The sequence below is a fragment of the Lutjanus erythropterus genome, chromosome 20, assembly GCF_056507025.1.
Source record: "Lutjanus erythropterus isolate fLutEry1 chromosome 20, fLutEry1.hap2, whole genome shotgun sequence".
NCBI lineage: Eukaryota > Metazoa > Chordata > Actinopteri > Lutjaniformes > Lutjanidae > Lutjanus > Lutjanus erythropterus.
This window is the reverse complement of record NC_139336.1, coordinates 33,703,964-33,724,497: the sequence shown is the minus strand read 5'-3', so window position 1 is coordinate 33,724,497 and position 20,534 is coordinate 33,703,964. Positions and strand designations below refer to the sequence as shown.

General features: G+C 42.5%; 1 protein-coding gene across 2 annotated transcripts in view; it reads left to right on the top strand.

The window, feature by feature from the left end:
* ttc28 (tetratricopeptide repeat domain 28) overlaps positions 1-20,032 on the top strand; it is a 148,134-nt gene extending 128,102 nt beyond the window's left edge. Inside the window, exons 19-35 of one of the 2 annotated variants that reach the window (XM_084746472.1) lie at positions 606-735; positions 955-1,182; positions 6,205-6,391; positions 9,719-9,859; positions 10,250-10,394; positions 10,479-10,658; positions 11,761-12,332; positions 12,447-12,694; positions 14,203-14,327; positions 14,849-14,926; positions 15,068-15,227; positions 15,419-15,495; positions 16,571-16,594; positions 16,794-16,923; positions 17,508-17,615; positions 17,700-18,339; positions 18,543-20,032. In XM_084746472.1, the coding sequence (XP_084602598.1) occupies positions 606-735; positions 955-1,182; positions 6,205-6,391; positions 9,719-9,859; positions 10,250-10,394; positions 10,479-10,658; positions 11,761-12,332; positions 12,447-12,694; positions 14,203-14,327; positions 14,849-14,926; positions 15,068-15,227; positions 15,419-15,495; positions 16,571-16,594; positions 16,794-16,923; positions 17,508-17,615; positions 17,700-18,339; positions 18,543-19,635 (4,266 nt within the window). In that variant the 3' untranslated portion in view covers positions 19,636-20,032. The remainder of the gene's footprint in view (positions 1-605; positions 736-954; positions 1,183-6,204; positions 6,392-9,718; positions 9,860-10,249; positions 10,395-10,478; positions 10,659-11,760; positions 12,333-12,446; positions 12,695-14,202; positions 14,328-14,848; positions 14,927-15,067; positions 15,228-15,418; positions 15,496-16,570; positions 16,595-16,793; positions 16,924-17,507; positions 17,616-17,699; positions 18,340-18,542) is intronic. The other variant, XM_084746473.1, reaches the window with a different exon arrangement.
* The last annotated feature ends 502 nt before the right edge of the window (positions 20,033-20,534 follow it).

Genomic DNA, 20,534 nt, shown 5'->3' with positions numbered 1-20,534 from the left:
ATGGGTGACAAATTTAATAAAAATCCTGAAATTACTGGAGAAATCAGAAAAATGCAGATGCTTCCATTCACTTAATAACTGATGAACGTATCCTTAACCTCTCAAGCATTTAAATGATAAAGTTTTTCATTATTTATCATTTATAAGCATGCAAAACAAAAAGAAAATATTGAAGTTAATAAAAACAACCTGGGGTCTGGGCCCCTTTAGAGGGGTGCCAGAAATCACAGGTCGTCCCCAAGACTTTGTCTGTTCTGAGGTTCTCAAAATCAGATTTGCACATGTCGACTAAAATCACAGTTTCAGGGTTTGCGCACTTTTTCCAAAGTCAAATTCAAAGTCAAAGTACATTCTGGTTCAGCAAATATCTTATTTAACAAGTTCACTAACTAATCCAGGCAGTAATATATTATCAGAGTAATCTGATTACAATTTCAAGTGTCTTCAAGGATTTCCAGCACCTGTATGAATGCTGCAATTTATACAAAAGTCTGGATACAAAACTAATTAAATAATATTTAGACATTTCTTTGTCCTCAATTAACCACTATTACCACTGTTCTCTTGTGTAAGTGTTAATGTTCTGTGCGTTCTCTGTGTTTCAGTTGTACAGAGCGTCCATGTTGTTTGAGACGATCCGTCATGAGACGCAGCACAGTACGGACTACAAGCTCTCTCTGTTTGATCTTCAAACCAGCTCGTACCAGGCTCTCCAGAGGGTCCTCGTCAGCCTAGGTGAGTCAGCTGTGTTCTCCTGATGTGTTGTTGTTCTGCGGTGTGAAGCTCTGAAGGTGTTCTCACCTGTCCTCTCTCGCTCTCACACCCTCGCCGTCTCTCTGCTCGTTAGCGATGCACAGATTATCACCTGATGTCTGCGCTGTTTGTTTATTCATGCTGACAGTTTCAGTTCTCCAAAATATCAAATTTGTCTGGGATGTATGTTGTGCGTCTCAGGGCGACACGACGAGGCTCTGGCCATAGCAGAGCGAGGGAGAACGCGTGCCTTCGCCGATCTCCTGGTCGAACGCCAGAAAGGAAGTCAGCAAGCGTCGAGCGCCGACGCTTACATCCCGGTGACTGTGGAGAACATCCTGGAGACGGTGAACGGTCAGAGGGCCGTGGTCCTCTACTACTCTCTGGCTGGAGGCTTCCTGTACAGCTGGCTCATAGCTCCAGGGACAGGTACACACACACACACACACACACACACACACACACACACACACACACACACTTAAACACACCACACATGGTCATGCACCTTCTCTATTCATCTTTTTTTTTTTTAAACTATGCTGTGATAATTCATATTTCACATATTTCATTTTACTCCTGGCTTTTCTTGTAGTGCCACCAACAGGGCAAAACTTGAGAAGAAATATCAAAGGTCCACTTCCTGTTCACCCACACAGATTTACATGATCAATAGCTGGGATTAGGATTAATATTTTTTCCCAAAAATTAGACATTATCTACCCCATTTTTCCTGGGAAAAATTTCAGCTGCTGTCAAAGCACATTAGTCATATTTTGGGTGTCTAATCTGGTGGTATTAATAATTATTGAGGCAGAAGAACGTCATTTCAACATTATAATGATCATAATATAAACTGCACATGCTGCATGCAGCTTGAAGCTGCAGCTGTGAGGATCAAATGCCAAATTTATAGCCTGAGATCTGGTGCGGTCTGTCTGAACAGCCTGGTGGAAGTAATATTTTACAGTTCTTCATATTTTAAACTAACAAAAGTATTAATAAGTAATTTGGTGTTTTCAAAGTCATGATATTGAGATGGATCCCATATTCTGTTTGCATTCAGCAGAGGGCTGGCAGGATGCACGCCACAGTGATGGATACTCTCAGCTTCATAAAGTCAATGATCACTCAAAGTTCAAAAGCAAAAGTCTCTAAAACCCCTCGCTGTTAGATTTTAGATGGATTCTTTAAGAGATACTGGCGGTTTCTAACAGTTTAAGGTAAATCTGCTGCATCGCTGCCAGGATTTCACCCAGCAGAGTGTTGGATAAAGTCTGAATCCAGTGATCTTAAAGCTTTGGGCCTCATATGGAGTTTTGTTGAGACTGAAAATGGTACAAACTGTGTGTTGAACCTCAGGTCGGCGCATTTGATCCCTTGTTCACACTTTGCATTCTCGTTGTTTAATATTTCAAAGTTTTTTCACACAGAGCTGGTGGCAGAAGTTGTGTTGTGTGTCTCATTCAGATGGTAGAGCCACATGTTAGCGTACTGACTGCTTAAACGGTCAGAAAGGTTTGAATTCATGCAGCTTTGTGGTTGTTAATTAACTAATTAAAGCTCTCCGGGTTCTGCTCTGACTGTTGAATATGTTTTAATGAAGTAAACTAGGCCAAGATATTTTCTAAATGTAATAATAAGAAGTACTTCAGGTATTTCCTCCTTTCCTTTCCTTCCTGACTAACAGGCCAAAAGCTTTTCAAACTGCTGTGATTTGCACGAACTGCACCAGAACTAAAATAAAATAATGTTTCTTTTGGTCCAAACTACAGGTGTGAAAACACCTTCAGTCACTGAGTGAAATGGAACAAGGCCTCTAACCCTTGTTTTTAACCTGGACGTACATGATTTCAGATTTCTCCTGCCATCGTTTTTGACTTTGGAAAGCTTTATATTAGGACTAATTCCACTAAGAAAGTCTGTGGTCTTATAAAAAAGTGCAGAACAGACCAGTGGTGTAACCAACAATTGAGGGGTTCCAGGCGAGGTTGAGTTATTTCACAATGGGATTTCAAAAGCAGTTATTTTTATAGCTTGGTTTACCAACCCTTATTAAAATCCCCTGACGGAGCAGAAACAGAGCTCAAACTCTCACACAGAATAATAATAAAAACCTGCATGTATAATGACAGGAGGTCCACTCTTCGCCTTTTACTCATGATGAAATTATCCAGAACTTTGTCGTCCGCCAAATAATATGGTTTCAGTTTCGCTCCTCAGTCTTCACTGTTTTCTTTAACGTGTCTCTCAGTATTTCTGATCGTTGGTCGACTCAGCCCTTCAGATTCGTGTCAGATCGCTCAGCTTTCATGTCGCCATCAGTGTGATCGAATGTCTTCAGAGTGTGGTTACAGTAGTTATATCAGTTATATCAGTCATCCTGCGACTTGATGCATCTGCAGCATTTAGCGCATTTTTTTACAGTTAGCATTAGCATCTTTTAGTGACCCTCCATCCTCTTCTGACCAAATTCATTTCTCCGCTGCTTCAGTTGTTGTCTGACGTTCCTGCACTCTTTATGTTACCTGTTATCTGTTGGAGGATCAAATCCAATTCTGACTGACTTTATTATTTGGATCTTTCCATAATTAACATATAACACTAATATATTATGGACAACAGCTGAATAAGCCCCTGGTGACCGTATCTATCTGAACTAACAAATAAGGATTTGACAATGATGTAAGTCATTGGTTGTCAACCTGGGGTCCAAGCCCACCTTAGGGGGGCGCCAGAAACCACAGGGGGTCCTCAAGACTTTGTGTGTTCTGAGGACCATAAAATCAGATTTGCACATGTCGACTGATGTAACTGATCTGATTTTTTTTGTAAAGTTCTGTGATGTCATGATGATGTCACTGGTCCAGAAGTTTATAAACAGAGGTTGAGAAGATGATATGGACTGAGCTGGAGTCAACCTGGGTTTTTAGATGGGATGCGTGGCGAGGACCTCCCCCTCACGTTCAGAGGTGAACGAGTTGAGGCGCTGACTCATAGTCAGCGGGTAAAACCGGAAAAGCTGGACTCAACTCGATTTGTCTCCTCCTCTGTTGCTGTGGGCTTTTTTTTTAGATGAGGTGAAATAAAAATATGTTTCTTAATGTGACATAAAGTTATTTCAGTATGTTGTAGTGTTATTTTGAGAGTTTTAAGCATATTTTGATGATTATCAAGAAAATATAGTGATTCGCAATTATTTAAGCAATTTTATTTTCATCTAACGATGAGCTTATAGATTGTAAACCCCTCGTCTCTCCCAGTCGTCTAAGAAAACTGACGGTGGCTGCGAAACTTATGCAAAATGCAAAAGGCCGTATCTAGAGCCAGTGTTCGGTTGGTCTGTTCTGGGTTTAGTCAGTTAAAAGGAAGCAGGAGCCGATTTTTATTTTGATAATTATATTTTTTATGTTTTATTTTGTGGTTATTACAGTGGAAACACTTCTGCTTTTGTCCACAGGAGCCTCCAAAATCAACAAAATATAAGAGATCCTTGTTGTGCCTTTAAAGAAACTGTTAACATCACATCAAACTGTCATATGTGGTGGTTTTTTTCACACTGGCCTTCATAAGACCATTATAATTGTGCCAAGAATATTTTCCTTGACCTGAACTACAGTGGTAGTTGGCATAAAGATGTCATTAAGTTTTATTACACTGTCAAAAACTTTTACAACGGTCATGAATAATTCCCTTGACCTCAACTAAAGTGGCACCATTTGGACTTTTAAAGATGTCATTAAATATGTCATAAGTATTCTCTGTTCTCATATTATAGAAATTGCAATATGGCCAAGTCAAATATCCAAATTGCAGGAGATGCAGTGTTTTTGATAAACGTAGAATGGGTCTGAACATACGAATATAAATGCAGCATTGTGGTTCTACAGGCCTACAAATAGTATTCTGTAGAAATAAGGGAACATGTTTGTTTGGTGAATTTTAAATTAATATTTCCACTAAAATTGTGACTCATGTCACAATCCAAATCTCTGTCAGAATAATCTCAGTATGATTTGTTTGTATGTTGTTCTGTCCGTCCTGTTATCAAACATGCAGTCATGTGTCACTGAAGTAAACAAGTCAATCCGTCTAACAGAGACGATGCATTCAGGGCCCAAAACAGCACGAACAGTCGAATGTGTTGTACAGAAGTAAATTCATGCCCAAGAGTGAAATACAACCACAATGCAACCAATTCCAAACAAGTCAGGATGTTGTGTAAAATGTAAATAAGAACAGAGTGCAATGATTTTCAAAAACTTTTCCCACAGAAAAGGCGTAGCAACAGTAACTAAGGAGGGCGGTGCTTAACGAAGGGCCAATTTCCTGCAGTTTTGTGTTCAGAAACTGACTGACGCCCCTTTAATACCCAATCATGATCCCGTCACCTGTTACCAACTCACCTGTTTACCTGTGGAACGTTCCACACAGCCGTTTCTGGAGCATTCCACAACATTCACATTCTTTTGATGCTCCTGATCCAACTTTTTTGGAACATTTTGCAGGAATCAAGCTCAGAATGAGTGTATATTTACAAAACATGAACGTTAAATTTCTTGTCTTTACACTTTATCCAATTAAAAAGGTTTTGGAAATCATGTCATTCTTTTTTATTTACATTTTACACAGCGCCCCACCTTTTTCTCAGGGCTTGGGGTTCTATTTTTAGAGGTTTCAAACCTAAAATCCACCCTCCTGGCTGCAGCGTTGGCTCAAAAAACCCCTGAAGCACTTTACCACTTTCACAGCAGGACTGGCCTGAATGCTGATGTCTGTGAGAGTGAACGCTGGAGCTCAGCCAAAATCTAATGGGTTTGATTTCCATGACATTTACTGAGCTCACTCACTCTCCTCAGTGGATGCACTCTTTTATTTTGGATCTCTCCGTTTGCGCCACCCTCAGGCCGAAATGTCAACCATGTGTGCACGTATCTCATAATCTTAACTGTCGTGACATTTGAGGACCGAAGGGAATAAACCTTTGGATTTTCATCACTTTTTGACCTAAATGACCACATGGCCTTTCCTTTAAGGACACCCTCATATTTAGTAGCCACATCACTCGTTTGTTCCATCCAGCACTTTTGTATTCTGGGTTGCAACAAACCAAACATCACAGATCCGCTTCCTACGACTGGCTTTAGACTTCCAGCCTCATTAATAATTAAGATGTATCCCAAAATTGGCCCCGCATGCTGAGTTTGGAGCAATTCGTATGCAGACGATGCTTCCCAGCTGCATGACCGGATTTAAAATGGATCTTGTCCCAGTTTTATGAGGTTATTTTGCAGTAACAAGCCCCACATCTATAGCCTCAAAGAGCCTTGTGCCCTCATACGGCCATATGGTTCACACTGCCTTCATCTTCACGCACACGCATGCAGACAAATGAACAGACAGAGACAGAACAGCGCGCACTAATTGGCTCATTCTGAAATGCTCCAACAGGTATCGTGAAGTTTAACGAGGTGTATCTCGGAGAGGCCGGAGCAGAGACGCCGGAGTTCCAGGATGGTGGTGGGAGTCTGCAGGGTGGAGGAGGAGGAGTTGGAGGAGGAGGAGGAGGTCCTCTGTCTCTGGAGCAGTACATCTGCAACGCCAGAGAGGCTCTGGGAGTCGACAGCCACTACAGCAGGTTTGTCTTTTTTTCATTTGATGATTTAATTTTGACTGGATTTTTTGGGCCGGTGCTGATACTAGATGATATTAGGAAATGAAAAAATTCTAACATTTAAAAAAAAAGTAATGTATATGCAGAAAAAACAAACAAACAATAAATAAAATAATAAAATAAATTAAATAAATAAATAATAAACAGACATAAAATAAGAAACATAGACATGATTTGCGTTCTTTTTAATTATTTCTGCACGTCGCAAAAAACATCTTTTTAAAGTGTCTGATGTCTTAACTTTGCTCCTCTCTCTGTCCATCAGCTGATATTCTTTATTTAAATCCAAACTGACATCAGGGCACTGAAACAATCAACTTTCACAGGTATTTTTAATAATCATAAATAACTATGAACACAAATAGAACTGCTTGAATTAAATATAAATAAAAACTTGCCAATTAAACTCTTAAAAATTCTGGTGAAGAAATTCTGGACAACATAATGCTGTACAGATATAGATGGATAAAGCTGTGCTGGTTTAGTATCAGCTGATGGATAAAGCTGTCTGGCTTTAGTTGTAATTCCTCTGCTTTGAGCGCTACCTTTTGCAGGTATAAGTCCTGCCACTGGGCGCAGCATCGCAGCATCGCAGCATCGCAGCATCGCAGCATCGCAGCATCCACTATCTGTGTTTTCAAAGTTTCCAGGAAACAAGAACAACCTCCGAGCTGCAACCTACACACTGAAAACAGCAAATTAGCACCTGGGATGCTAATAACGTAAACAAGCTAACAGCTGTTAGCTTGTTTACTGGTTTTAGCTCCGCCCAAGATGTTTGTGATTGGTTTAAAGAAATGCAAACAAGGCAGGGCCTTTTCTCCTCTATAATAGAATATGGACGTGTAGACCAGACCTTTCTCCAGCCCTGATTTAAGATTTAATATTAATATTAAAAAAATATATATTAATATAATATTGTGTCATGGACTTTTAATCATGGTTTTATCGTACCTGGAGCTTTTTGGTTTCGTTACATCCCTACTAGCTGATAAAGTGATTCAGTTACATTTGAGAGAAGTAACTGACTAATTACCAGATTTCAGTAATTTAAAATAACACACACAAAGAATAAAACCGAACACATACATTCAATCAAACATGGAGCCTGGACATGTAAAAACATATAAAATAAAATAAAGTAAAACAAACTTAATGACTTTCCCTCTGACACCATCACAAAGTTCACACTTGTGGTTTTGAGCTAAAGGTCTTTACAACTTTTGCATGAATTGCCATAAAATGTGGTGCAGACATTCATGAGCTGTAATAACTTGGTGATCCCGTGACTTTTCATCCAGCGCCATCTTCAGGTCAAAAGGTTTATGACCACAATACCTGCAAAACTAATGACATTTACATCAGCCTCAGCTGTAATTTGTGTTCATTGCAAATTAAACATGATGTCTGCTATGCATCAACATGTTAGCATCATGTTAGCATCATGTTAGCATGCTGACTCACTATAATCTCTCAGCTCAGGCTCTGCTGTGTTTAGTTCAGCCTCACAGAGCAGCTAGCGTGGCTGCAGACTCTACGTTTTATTACTGTACATCGTCATTCATTAAAAACACAAGAGAGCAAAACAAGACGGATGAGCTGCACGCTGCTCGTCATCCGTCTTCCTTTTCTTCGGCTCTCTGCTGCCATATTTCCTTGCTCTCAATTATCCTGCCCACAACTCCGAGCCTCGGCCGGCACAACCGGACGACTTTGTAAATCACCACCATGTGTCATGTCAGCAAATGTTCCCCCACACAAACTGCGTCTCAACTTTCTGTGAAAACCGCTGCAGTGGGTTTACTGTAGCCAGCAGCGATTCATTATGTCTGTCGCATGTGTGTGTCGAGGCTGTGGCGAGCCCGGAGCCTCCCTCCATTTACGTGTGATGATTATGAATCCTGCTCATCCACAGCATGAAAAGTATTTGCACATATGCAGCATTAAAATGTTTTCCAACCCACCAGTGGAGTTTTACTCCCTCCAGCTTGTATTCAGGCAGAAGAAACTGCTATTTTAACACAAATCAAGTCTCCGAGTGCAGCCAGAGGATTCCATAAAAACTAATGGTGTTTGCTGTTGGAAAAGTCTGAGAGCCGTCAGTCCAGAGCATAAAGTCCTGTGATTAATCTCTGTGAAAAGACGCTCGTCATCCTCTTAAAGAGGTGTCTCTGCCAGCACCAGGCTGGTTAATACATCACGTATAATTTAATGAGCAGTGTTTTTATTTCTTAACTTGCTTCCTGCATCCTGTTTTGATCTTTCAGCTTCCTGAAAATGTCACGGACGTCCCAGAGAAAGTTTTATGTAACTTTAGGGAGAGGAATTCTTTTTACAAACACAAAGCCAAGAGTTTATTTTTGGTTTCTTGAATTTCAGAATCCAAAATAAATCAAATGCATCCTTCCTTCACTGAAAACACTCGGGGGATTTGTTGCTATAAACTAAAACTGTCACACACCAATAAAAGATGGTGGCTAAAGTTAGCAAACTTAGAACTTTAGGAACATAGAACCATGGGAACATAGAACCATGGAAAAATAGGACATTAGGAACTTAGGAACCTTGGAACATATGACCTCGGGAATTTAGGACCCTTGGAACATAGGACCTTGGGAACTTTGGATCCAGCATAGGGCATTAGGAACCTGGGACCCTGGGAATATAGAAACTTGGGAATATAAGACAAGACCCTGAGAATATAGGAACCTGGGAACATATGTCCTTGGGAACTTAGGACCCTGAAAACATAGAACTTTGGGAACATAGCATCATGGGAACATATGACCTTAGGAACTTTGAACCCACTAAACATAGGACATTAGGAACTAAGGACCCTGAGAACATAGAACCTTGGGAACTTAGGACCCCAGGACCACAGAATCATGGTAAATTAGGATGCTTGGAACATAGGACCTTGAGAGCTTAGAGCCCTGGGGACATAGAACCTTTGGAACTTAGGATCCCATGAATAAGGACCCTGGGAACATAGGACCTTGGCAACTTAGGATCCTTGTAACATAGAACCTTAGGAGCATAGTACCCTGGGAACACAGGATCATGAGGACTGTGAGAATATAGGACCCTGGGAAAGCAAATATATAGAACGGGGAACATAGGACTCTTTGTTGCATTCCCATTATGTTTCATAGAAATCTGGGGAACATAGAACCCTGGTATCACCCAACTGATGGGTTTTGTTTCCAGATATTCTGAATAAAATGTTTATTAATTTCTGAATAGTGAGTTTCATGTTAGTGGTACTGATGCCTTGTGTGTCCCCGTCCACAGAGTTTGCTCCAGCAGTGAGACGGAGAGTGAAGCTGGAGATCTGTTGGAGCAACAGTTTGAGGAGCTGAACAACAAACTCAACTCAGCCACCGACCCCACAGGCTACCTCCGCATGGTGTCCAGAAACAACCTCTTTAACAGGTTGGATTTTGGTTTTTAAGCTGTGCTACTGATCTGGCTTTATGGACTGTGGTCCAGACTGAATCATAACAATGTGAATCTCAAACTTTTCATCTAGTCCCATCAACAGGTCAGCGTTTTCATTTGTCCAGTACTTTGGTTTATGACTAAATACCAGCAGAACTAAGGACATTCCCTCAGCCGGAATTTGTTTTTTTAATGCTAGATGGTTAACGTGGTTAGCATTACACCTGCTAAACATGTTAGCATGTAGCACAAAGCACCACTGTGTATGAGTGCAGCCTCACAGAGACACTAACATGGCTGTAGACTCTTGTCATTTAATTGCTTTCAAACTGGATAGGTGTGTGTATTTATTGTATTTATCGTGTGTGTTTCTGCCACTTACAGAAGCTGTCAGAGCATGACGAGCCTGTACAGCGCCACAGTGTCTCCAGTGAAGGACAGCTCATCATCTCCTCTCTGCCGGCCGGGTAACATCAGCAAACCTCCTCTACGAGCCCTTTATGACCTGCTCATAGCACCGATGGAAGGGGTACGTACGCCTGTGTCACGTCGATTTCAATAAACTGAATATTTACTCTTTTTTTTGACTCTTTGTGTGTTGTGTTCTCTGCAGGGCCTGATGCACAGCAGTGGACCTGTGGGCAGACACAGACAGCTCGTGTTGGTTCTGGAGGGAGAACTGTACCTGATCCCGTTCGCTCTGCTCAAAGGCAGCTCCTCTAACGAGTACCTTTACGAAAGGTTCAGTCTCATTTCTGTACCTTCTCTAGGCAGCCTGGGAGCCACAGTAAAGGTAGGCAAATCATATATCTGTATAACTTTTTATCTTGAACATTAATTTAGTGATTAGTATTTTTTCATTTTCTTTTTTTTTTTTTTTTGGTTGAGTAAATTATGAAAATATATATTTAAAGGTAGAGGTATGTAAAGGTATGTAAGAGTTTTAGTCAAAGACGTCTGTGTGTTGTGTTGCAGCCTGTCTTTTGTAATACTGCTCCTTACCTCAAGAGGTGACAGTGAGTCGCTGTAGCGTCTAGTCTGCCTTCAGTCCAACAACACTGAGAGTAAATTCAACAAGTGACCAACCGACCCTTCATAAGTCCCGCCTATTCTTGTTCTGTGCTTCAATAACAGTTGGTACCTCGGTCAACTTTCTCCTTTCCTGTTTCCTGTACTTATGTTTATGCTAATATGCTTTATGCTAGGCTCGTCTTTGTTGAAAAGAGAAGCACATTTTGAAGATGATTAAGAGACATTGATATATTCACATCTTAAGTTAGCTAATGTTAGCAAAATGCTAGTTATCTAGTGTTAGCTAGCTAATCTGCATAAATCATTAACTAGCTAGCTAATGTTTTATTAGCATTAATTAGCTAGTTAGCTACTATTTTGCTAACATTTGCTAACATTCGCTCATGAGATTACGTGAAATTTGTGAATCCTGTCAGTTAAAGTTCTTAGAAAGACTGAAATCGGAATCGGCCGAGAAAATTGAAATTTGTGTGTCTGAATTATAGATATTATTTATGTTATTTAGATGCAAAATAGATCTATCCAACCAATGCACAAACAAACGCAGACCTGGCAACCCTGGAAAAGAAGGAAGTTGACTGAGGTATTTTTTTAAGTTTGCTCAGCTGTTATTGGAGCACAAAGCAAGAAGCGGTGGGACTTTGGGAGGCTCGCCATACGGCTCCTTTAATTCAAACACGTACCGAGGAGTCTGTTGGTAGCCAGATGGTTATGATAAACGCCACATTACCGTAACATTGCCGGTTTGATTCCAGGCACCTTGGTTGCATGTTGTACCTCCCTCTCTTTCCCCTCATTAACCTGCCTGCCTCTTTATTCTCAGTCTGTCCAATAAAGTCTGATAATCTGTGTTCAACCGACAGCCTCATCCTCGTCGCGGCGGTCCCTTTCATTGCTCAGATGGAGGTTCGGTGGCTGCTGTGGTCGGGGCCCCTCGCCTGCCCCCCTCTGTGATGGACCGCTGGCTATGGGGCCCCTTACCTTCAGCCCAAGATGAGGCTCTCTGGCTGGGGGAGCAGCTGGGATGTCATCCCCTCACTGGAGCGAACGCCACAAAGGAACGCGTGCTCGCCGCTCTGACTCAGGCGGAGTGCGTTCACTTTGCCACTCATATATCCTGGAAGCTCGCCGCTCTGATTCTCGCCCCCAGCCAGGAGCACGCTGGAGGCGAGGGGGCAGGAGGTCGACGCAGGGAGAAGTCGCCGTGTGGAGCGTCGAGCTCAGGCGAGGCTGCGGGTCAGGACGGAAAGATCCGGGGTTCATTTAAGAGTCACAGCAGCCCGGAGAGACTGAGAGGAGCTGACGAGATGAGCGAGGACGGAGAGAGCGTGTGTGAAGTGGAGAGTGTGTGTGACAGTCCAGCACTGCATGACTTCCTCCTCACTGCTGCAGACATACTGGACCTCTGCCTGAACGTCAAACTGGTGGTTCTCAGGTAGAACTTTTCACAGATTTAAAGGGATAGTTCAGTTTTTATGCTAGTGTGATTTCACAAAGCCTGTCAGGTTTGACCTTGATCTTCCTGTCCTCTGTCTTCTCGTCCCCTCAGGTTGTACCCAGAGTCCAGCAGCAGGGTGACAGCTGACGGGGTGGTGGGTCTGACCCGAGCCTTCCTGGCTGCGGGGGTGCAGTGTGTGTGTGTCTCTCTGTGGCCTGTACCGATCGCTGCCTCCAAACTGTTCACACACACCTTCTACACCGCCCTCCTCAACGGGACCAAAGCCAGTGCAGCTCTGACGGAGGCCATGAAGACGCTGCAGAGCAGCAAACACTTCTCGCACCCCTCCAACTGGGCCGGTGAGCAACACTGAAGGGCCACTTACTGGCTTTCAACCATGGACAGTCAGTCAGTGTGGAAAACTGTCTGAGGAAATTTTTTACTTGAGTCAAATTGGAATTTGCATTTAGAAAAAAAACCTTATTAGACAAACCAGAATTATTTAGCGACTCAGTATTTACACACACAGTGAAATGAGACAAATTCAGTTAGTTTTGTTATGGATGAAATGTTATAATTGTCCTATCTCACATTGTTACTGTAAGTTGTAATTTACTGACTTCTTCCTCGACCTATACTTCATCAAATTTAACTGAAAACACAACTTGTTTAGCGAGGTAATAATGTAGAGCAGCCTTATGTAGCCTGAGAGACGACAGTCAGGGCAAAATAAGTTAAACATACTCACTACACTCTGGATCTCACGGTGAACTTTCCCTAAACCAGGTTTGTGGCTTGGGCAAAAAATGATATGAAAGTGACAAAGGTTATTATTTCTTATTATTTTATTTTCATGTATCATAGGTCTACATGAAAAAGTAAGAACGAAAAAGTTGAGGAAAACCTATAAAAGCAGCATACTTCAATAGATTTTTTAGTTTTGAGCCCAAATCAAACTTACATTTTTAAAAACGTTTTACCAACTACTAATCTTCCGTTTAAATAATTTATTTTTAGTTTATGTACTTTTATTCTTTAGATAAACTTAAATCTTTGAGTTTTAGAAATCCAAGAAAAATGTATTTGAAAAAAAATGGTAGAGTAAATTAATTTAATTAAAACCATTTAATTTGCAGAAACCAGAATTATGACAAGTCAGACTCACGTGATCAATTTTTGAAATGCATGTTTTAGTTTCTAAAACTCAAAGATTCAAGTTTATCTAAAGAAGAAATGTAAATTATCTCAACTAAATTTTATAGGTTGGCAAAACCTTTTAAAGTTTAAACTTTAAGAGTTTGGGTTGGTCTCAAAACTCAAAAAATGAAATTTTGAGTCTGAACTTTTTTCTAATTACAGTGTAAAATGATTCTTACATTCTCCAGCTGTAAAAATATTTAGCCTATACACTGAATTTAAAAAAAGTTTGAATATTTGGTCAACTAACTAAATGTTCATTTGACTCCAACTTTTACGCCAAGCAGTGAGCAGAAAATGGAGCAGAATTATTTTGTCTTTCTCATATTTTTCTAATGTTTTTATTATGTAACAGTAAAAATCATTTATAGGCTTTTTATCCCACAACTGGAAAACAAATAATTTAGTTAATATTTTCACTGTTTCTTGTTAATGTACAAGAAAAACAACTGGAGGTTCCATTAGTCAGAGTCTCTCCCACTCATCACACCTACTCTGATGCATTTTCTCTTAATCACACAATAATGCAGCCCATTACTTTGGATTAATCTCCCCTGTAAACTAAAATAACCTCTTTAATATCTGTGTGTGTGTGTGTGTGTGTGTGTGTGTGTGTGTGTGTGTGTGTGTGTGTGTGTGTGTGTGTGTGTGTGTGTGTGTTTGTCTTCAGGCTACATGCTGATCGGCAGCGATGTGAAGCTGAACAGCCCCATGTCGCTGGTCGGTCAGGCCCTGGCAGAGATCCTGCAGTACCCGGAGAGAGCGAGGGACGCTCTCAGAGTGCTGCTACACCTGGTGAGACACCTTCACAACAAAGTTCTTTTATTTTTTAAAGACATTTTTACAGTGAAGAGGCAGACAGGAAATGTGGGGAGACAGATGGGGGTATGAGATGCAGCCAGGAGCCCTGGTTAGAATCAAATCAGTGTCAGAAAGTTTCGTGGCATGTGGTCCAACGCTTTGGCTACCAAGGTGCTCCCAAACTAAAGTGATCAACAATGTCACCTCTATGAGCCGTCATTGTTCATTTAACACCTTAAGATGAAATTTGATATCAGCTTCATGAGTCGACAGCAAATATTCTTTAGATTAATACTGTGATCTTTGCACGTTCTCTGGCCAATATTCTGCACAATCCTTGATGAAACTGTACAGTTCTTTCATTTAAATCGTACATACTGTTTGTTTTGTTTTTCTAATATATATTTTTGTCGGTCGTATGCATGCATTACTGCAGTCTTTAAATCTTTACATCTTTATTTATCTGCTTGGCCTCCTTTGCTAATTCTGCCCCAAAACTAATGATGTGTCCACAGGTTGAGAAGTCTCTGCAGCGTATTCAGAGTGGGCAGTGTAACCCGATGTACACGTCGCAACAGAGCGTCGAGAACAAGGTGTGTGTTGGTTCTGTTTCTTTAAACATCGACCTCTCTGGATTGAAGTGTAGATGTAGTAGCAGAAGTAAAGTATATTGAGTAATTGTTAGTTTTCACGACTTGTGTCCTCTGCTCATGTCCTTGGGTGTCCTCCCTCAGGTGGGCGGGGTTCCTGGGTGGCAGGCCCTCCTGTCTGCGGTGGGTTTCCGGTTGGACTTCTCTGGCAGCGGTGCTGGTCTCCCCGCGGCGGTTTTCTTCCCCACCTCGGACCCCGGGGACCGGCTGCAGCAGTGCAGCACCACCCTGCAGTCGCTGCTCGGTACCAGAGCTCCTCCATTATTCAAAATGTCCCTCATGTCAATCACACTGATACAATAACATCATGTTTAGTCCCTCCAGAGCACAGACCTGTGAGCAGTCTGCTGTGTAACTACGTTTATTTCGCATTTTTTCTTTTTCTTTGAGTATCTGTTGTAACTGAAAAATGAAAAACCCTCTGTCCGTCCTCAGGTCTGACTCCTCCAGCTCTGCAGGCTCTCTGTAAACTGGTCACAACGTCTGAGGCCGGAGAACAGCTCATCCATAAGGTACTGATGCCTGGTTGTAGTCACAGTTATTCATGCCAGTGGTGGAAGAAATACTCTTTAACTGATTAAATCAGTGCAACAGTGTAAATGTACTCATACATTACAAGTAAAGGTCACGCATTCAGAAGAGTATTTTAGAAAAATCAGAGAAGTATTATCAGTAAAATGTAGTTAAAATATCAAAGTAAAAGTCACTTTTCTGCAGTGAAATGTCTCCTGCTGTGGGACATTATTAGATTGTTATTCACAAAAAAAGCAGATTTTGTCAGACTTTTCATAATCTCAAGACAAGACTCAGAACAAAAAGTGTTTTTATTCTCATCGGAACAATTTTGTGACATTTGCAAATTGGAAGGGGAACTGCAGATTTCCCTGTTGTTATCGGAAACTTAACCAACCCAAACCAACAAAAGCAACAAAAACAGCCAATCAGACAGCGAAGACAGCGATCATATCACATCTGTGCAGGACTGGTAGTGAACAGCTGTTAAAAATTCAGTCATATTATAGATGTATATTTTTTAAACACTAGATCGGTACTTGGTATCGACTGATATGCAAAGTTCACCAATTTGTATCTGGAAGGAAAAAATTATATTGCAACAAGTAGAAGTATCTGAAACGTGTACTCACTACCTAAATAAATGTACTTCGTTACTTTCCCCCACTGGTTGATGCCAGTGTATGAACATCTGAGTGATGCATGTGTGTTGTTGCCCCTGTGTTCTTGTTCTCGTGATGTTCTGTCCTGGTCTCATCTTCATCCTGCTCCTGATTGGCTAACAAACATTACTTTTAGTCATACAGTTATTCATCTTTCATCATTTTTGCAACCAGCTGTTTATTTATTTGTGATAAGGACCTGATTACACCACTCTCCCACACACTTGTTTTGTTACAATCTGCATGATACCTGAGATCCTCCGCGTGGGCGTCATCAGGTCATCATCATCATCATCAGCAGCAGGTCATTGTTCATGCATGCCTGAGTGTGCAGTGACTCAAACCCAACAGTTAACGCAGAAATAAACCACTAAAGTTGTGTTTCCTCTCCTCTCATACCCACCTCACAAAGGCGGTTAAAAGCATGGTGGGAATGGTAAGTGTTTCATGATGACTTGAGTTCAAAGACAGAGTAAGACTGCTCAGAGCAGACGCACAAAGATAAGAGTTGTTGAACAAAATGTTTTATTGGAAAGATCTTTGTGATGTGGGTGCTGCGTCAATCTCACTGATATTTGCCCTTTGACATTTTGAACTGAGGTGTTTAACAGCTCTTCTCTCTTTCCTCTCCAAAGCTTCACCAGGTGCTGGTGCAGCTGCAGTCGGGCGACAAAGATCAGGACTTTTCACTGGCTCCCATCCAGGTGTCGATAAGTGTGCAGCTCTGGAGGCTTCCAGGCTGCCACGAGTTCCTGGCCGCACTCGGTGAGTCATCAATAGAAGAAACCAAGTTCGACTTTTATTTTGAAATTAAACTAAGTGGCACGAACAGCTCAGACCAGATAAGATTTCATTTAGGAACGCCAAAGTCTTAATGAGACTAAGGGTCCTATCTTACTCTGATCTAAAGCGTGAGGCACAGTAGATTAAATTTATTAGGGCCCGAGCGCCGTCCAATGCGGGGACCCTATTGAAATTGCTCGAATTATTATTATTCTTCTGGCAAAAGTAAATCGCTTATTTGGGGGCTTTAACATATTCAAAAACTCACCAAAATCCACCTTTGCCGCCTTGTGTCAGGGTTGCATTTGCACCAGCAGATGCTCCTCCGTCCCGCTACAGATTCACAATGTGTTTCTGAAGTTTGATAATGCGTATGCACGTTCTCTGAACCTTTATTTTTGAGAGTGTACAGTCTGTAGTTTCTACATGTAGGGGAGTAAAAAGCACTCTGAAATGTGCATGAGTTAGAAGAATAAATTAGCATGAAATGGTAATAAAAGTACCTCAGATTTGTTCTCATTCACAGTACTTGAGTGAATGTTACGTCCCTCCTGCGTCTCTCTCAGGTTTCGACCTTTGTGAGGTGGGTCAGGAGGAGGTCGTGCTAAAGACTGGAAAGCAGGCCAGCAGGCGCATCATGCACTTTGCCCTCCAGTCTCTTCTTGCACTCTTTGGTGAGAATAAAGCAGAAATTTACTTTTTTTACTAAACTAAACCCTTCATCTTGATACTTGAAGTGATGCCGTCTCTGTTTTCAGACTCCACAGAGCTCCCCAAGCGTCTGAGCATGGACAGCTCCTCGTCTCTGGAGTCTCTGTCATCCTCCCAGTCGGCCTCCCAGCCTCACTCTCTGCCCCTCTCCTTCGGCTGCTACCCTCCTCAGCCCTCCTTCTTACCCCCCGTCTGCCCCGACAACCTCTCCTGCGACGCCATCTCCGTCTACAGCCTCAGCTCCCTCGCCTCCTCCCTCAGCTTCCTGTCCCGACCCGAGCCGGCGGGAAGCGACATCATCAGCCAGCGCTCGCACCAGCAGGAGCTGGACAGACCCCGCGTGGGAGGGGGCCTGTACGCCTCGCAACGCCACTCGGGCGGCCTGCAGAGAGGTCGCCTGACCAATCAGGGAGGAGGATTAGCAGGAGAGGGAGAGGAAGAGGAGTATGAGGGGTACTCCATCATCAGCAGCGAGCCGTTAGGGCGCGGGAGGAGGGAGTGTGACACGCTGCCTCTACCTGCAGGACATAGACAGGGCAGAGGGGGCGCCGGGAGAGGGTCTGCAGGGGCTCATGGGTATCCTGTCACAGTTTCCTCCAAGGGGAGCGTCAGCACACCTACATCTCCGATTAAAGCTCCGCCGCTCCCTCTGAAGGTTCCCACCAGCCCCATACCCAAACAGGAAGTGTAAGTTCAGTGTTTAGTCAGAAAGAACCCTGCGGTCATTTCTGAAAATTCACCAAAGCTGCAACAGATTTTTGAGTTTTGAGCCCAACTCACATTTTTAAGTTTTGAAAAAGTTTTACCAACTACTGATCTTTTGTTGAGATAATTTACTTTTCTTCTTTAGATAAACTTAAAGCTTTGAGTTCTATGTTCCTTCTTTCCAGATCGTCTCCTCAGAGGACAGGCAAAGGGAAGGTCAGCAGCTCTGAGTCGGACCAGTCGAGCACTGAGACGGACAGCACGGTCAAGTCCCAGGAGGAGAGGACGATGCCCGCGGGACAACTGGACCCCCAGGAGCTGGCCCAGAAGATCCTGGAGGAGACGCAGAGCCACATGCAGGCTGTGGAGAGCCTGCAGAAGGCAAACATCAGGGGGAAGACGCCGCGGGGCCCTGAGGGGAGAGAGGAGGCCAGGAAGACGTCTCTGTCGACCCCTTCGACCCCGACTCTGTCTCCCACCGGAGGAGCTCGAGGGTTTCAGCCCTCTGAGACTAGCGCGTTCAGCAGACCTCCCAGTAGAGCCAGTCTCAAGGCTTGTTCCTCTCCTCTGTCCGTCTCGAGTCATCTCTCCCCTCTCTCCCCTTCTGTTTCAACACCTCCCCCAACTCGGCCTAAACCTCCGTCCCGCTCCTCGTCGCTGCAGAAGATCAGCTCCGGCTACAGCAGCCCGGCTCACTCGTCTCCTTCGTTATCTCGCTCTGTGAAGGAGCAGGCGTCACCTTTCCCTCCAGATGTGCTCAAACTCAAATACCCTACCTCACCTTACACCGCTCACATCTCCCCCTCCCACTCTCCCGCTGACAGCGCCCCGTCACCGGCTCTTTCCTACTCCTCCACAGGATCTGTCTCGGCCTCCTCGAGCCCCGCGAACACCCCCGAACTGAACAAACAGGACAATAAAGTCCAGGCGATTCATAATTTAAAAACCTTCTGGGCCAACGCCGGCCAGAAACACGAGGTGCCCTGTCCTGCCAGTTTACTCCGAGGTGGGAATAAAAAGATGAGTACAGTTCAGAAAGATGTTTTAGGTTTGCTTAATCTCTCACCTAGACACGAGTCTGTCAGCAAGAACGCTGAGGGATCTGAGGAGCGTAACACTGGCGACAGAACAAACGGTCACCAAAAACTGGAGGCTAAACCGCCGCCACCTCCGTCCGCTAATCCTCCCACAAACTCTAAAGGAGGCATCAAACTCCCGTCTGGAAACGGCTACAAGTTTCTCTCGCCGGGACATTTTTTCCCGTCGTCTAAATGTTGAGAATTTGGACACTTGCCACGCTGAACACGAGCCAGAGGGCCGATCTTCTGTTTCGTTTTTCGGTGTTTGTACTATGACAGGAGCTGTCCATTTGTCAGCCACATTTTTAGCAATACCTGCTGAAGACAAGGATTTAAAAAAGAAATACTGTTTCATACTGACGGTGATTTTACATGTCATTACTTTTTTTGTGAAGGGATGTTAATGTTTTGAATGTGATGACTGTGCCTTCTTCTGGAGAGAGCTGGAAGAACAAGAAGACTCTGACACTGGGTTGCACCAATAAAGACTAATTTAATGTAAGATTGGGTTTAAAATGAATAAATCCATTAAAGAAATTAAGCAGAGCTCTGTTGCACAATTTAAAACTAATCTCAGTTTAGTAAATCCAGGTTTATTGATGTTTATTTTAATTTTATCTAACCAGGAAGTCTCGTTGAGATTGAAAATATACTTTACAAGATAAATAAAAGTTAAATTGTTTGCAAGCTAGCTAAAAAGTTAACAAAAATGTATTGTTTGCTAGTTAAAAAGCTAGAAAAACATTAAATTGTTTACTCGTTAGCTAAAAGGTTAACCAAAACATTAAATTGTTTGCTAACTTGCAAGAAAAGTTAATAAAATTTTTCACTGTTTGCTAGCTAGCTGACGTGTAAGGAGTTTAAAGTTTTGATGCAGTAGAATTAAATTTAATCTCGGTTTAGAGTTCAAATTAAACTGTGGTTTAAATGTAATCTTTCTACATTTTAAGCTAGTTTAAAAGTTTGGTGCGACATAATTCAAAGTTGATCGGGTTTAAATATGAATCGTTGTTGGTGCAGCCGAGCCTCAGAGACGAGTTGAATCTCTGGCTTTAATAGTGTTTTCATGACTGACTAGAGAGCATGTGTCTCAATGCC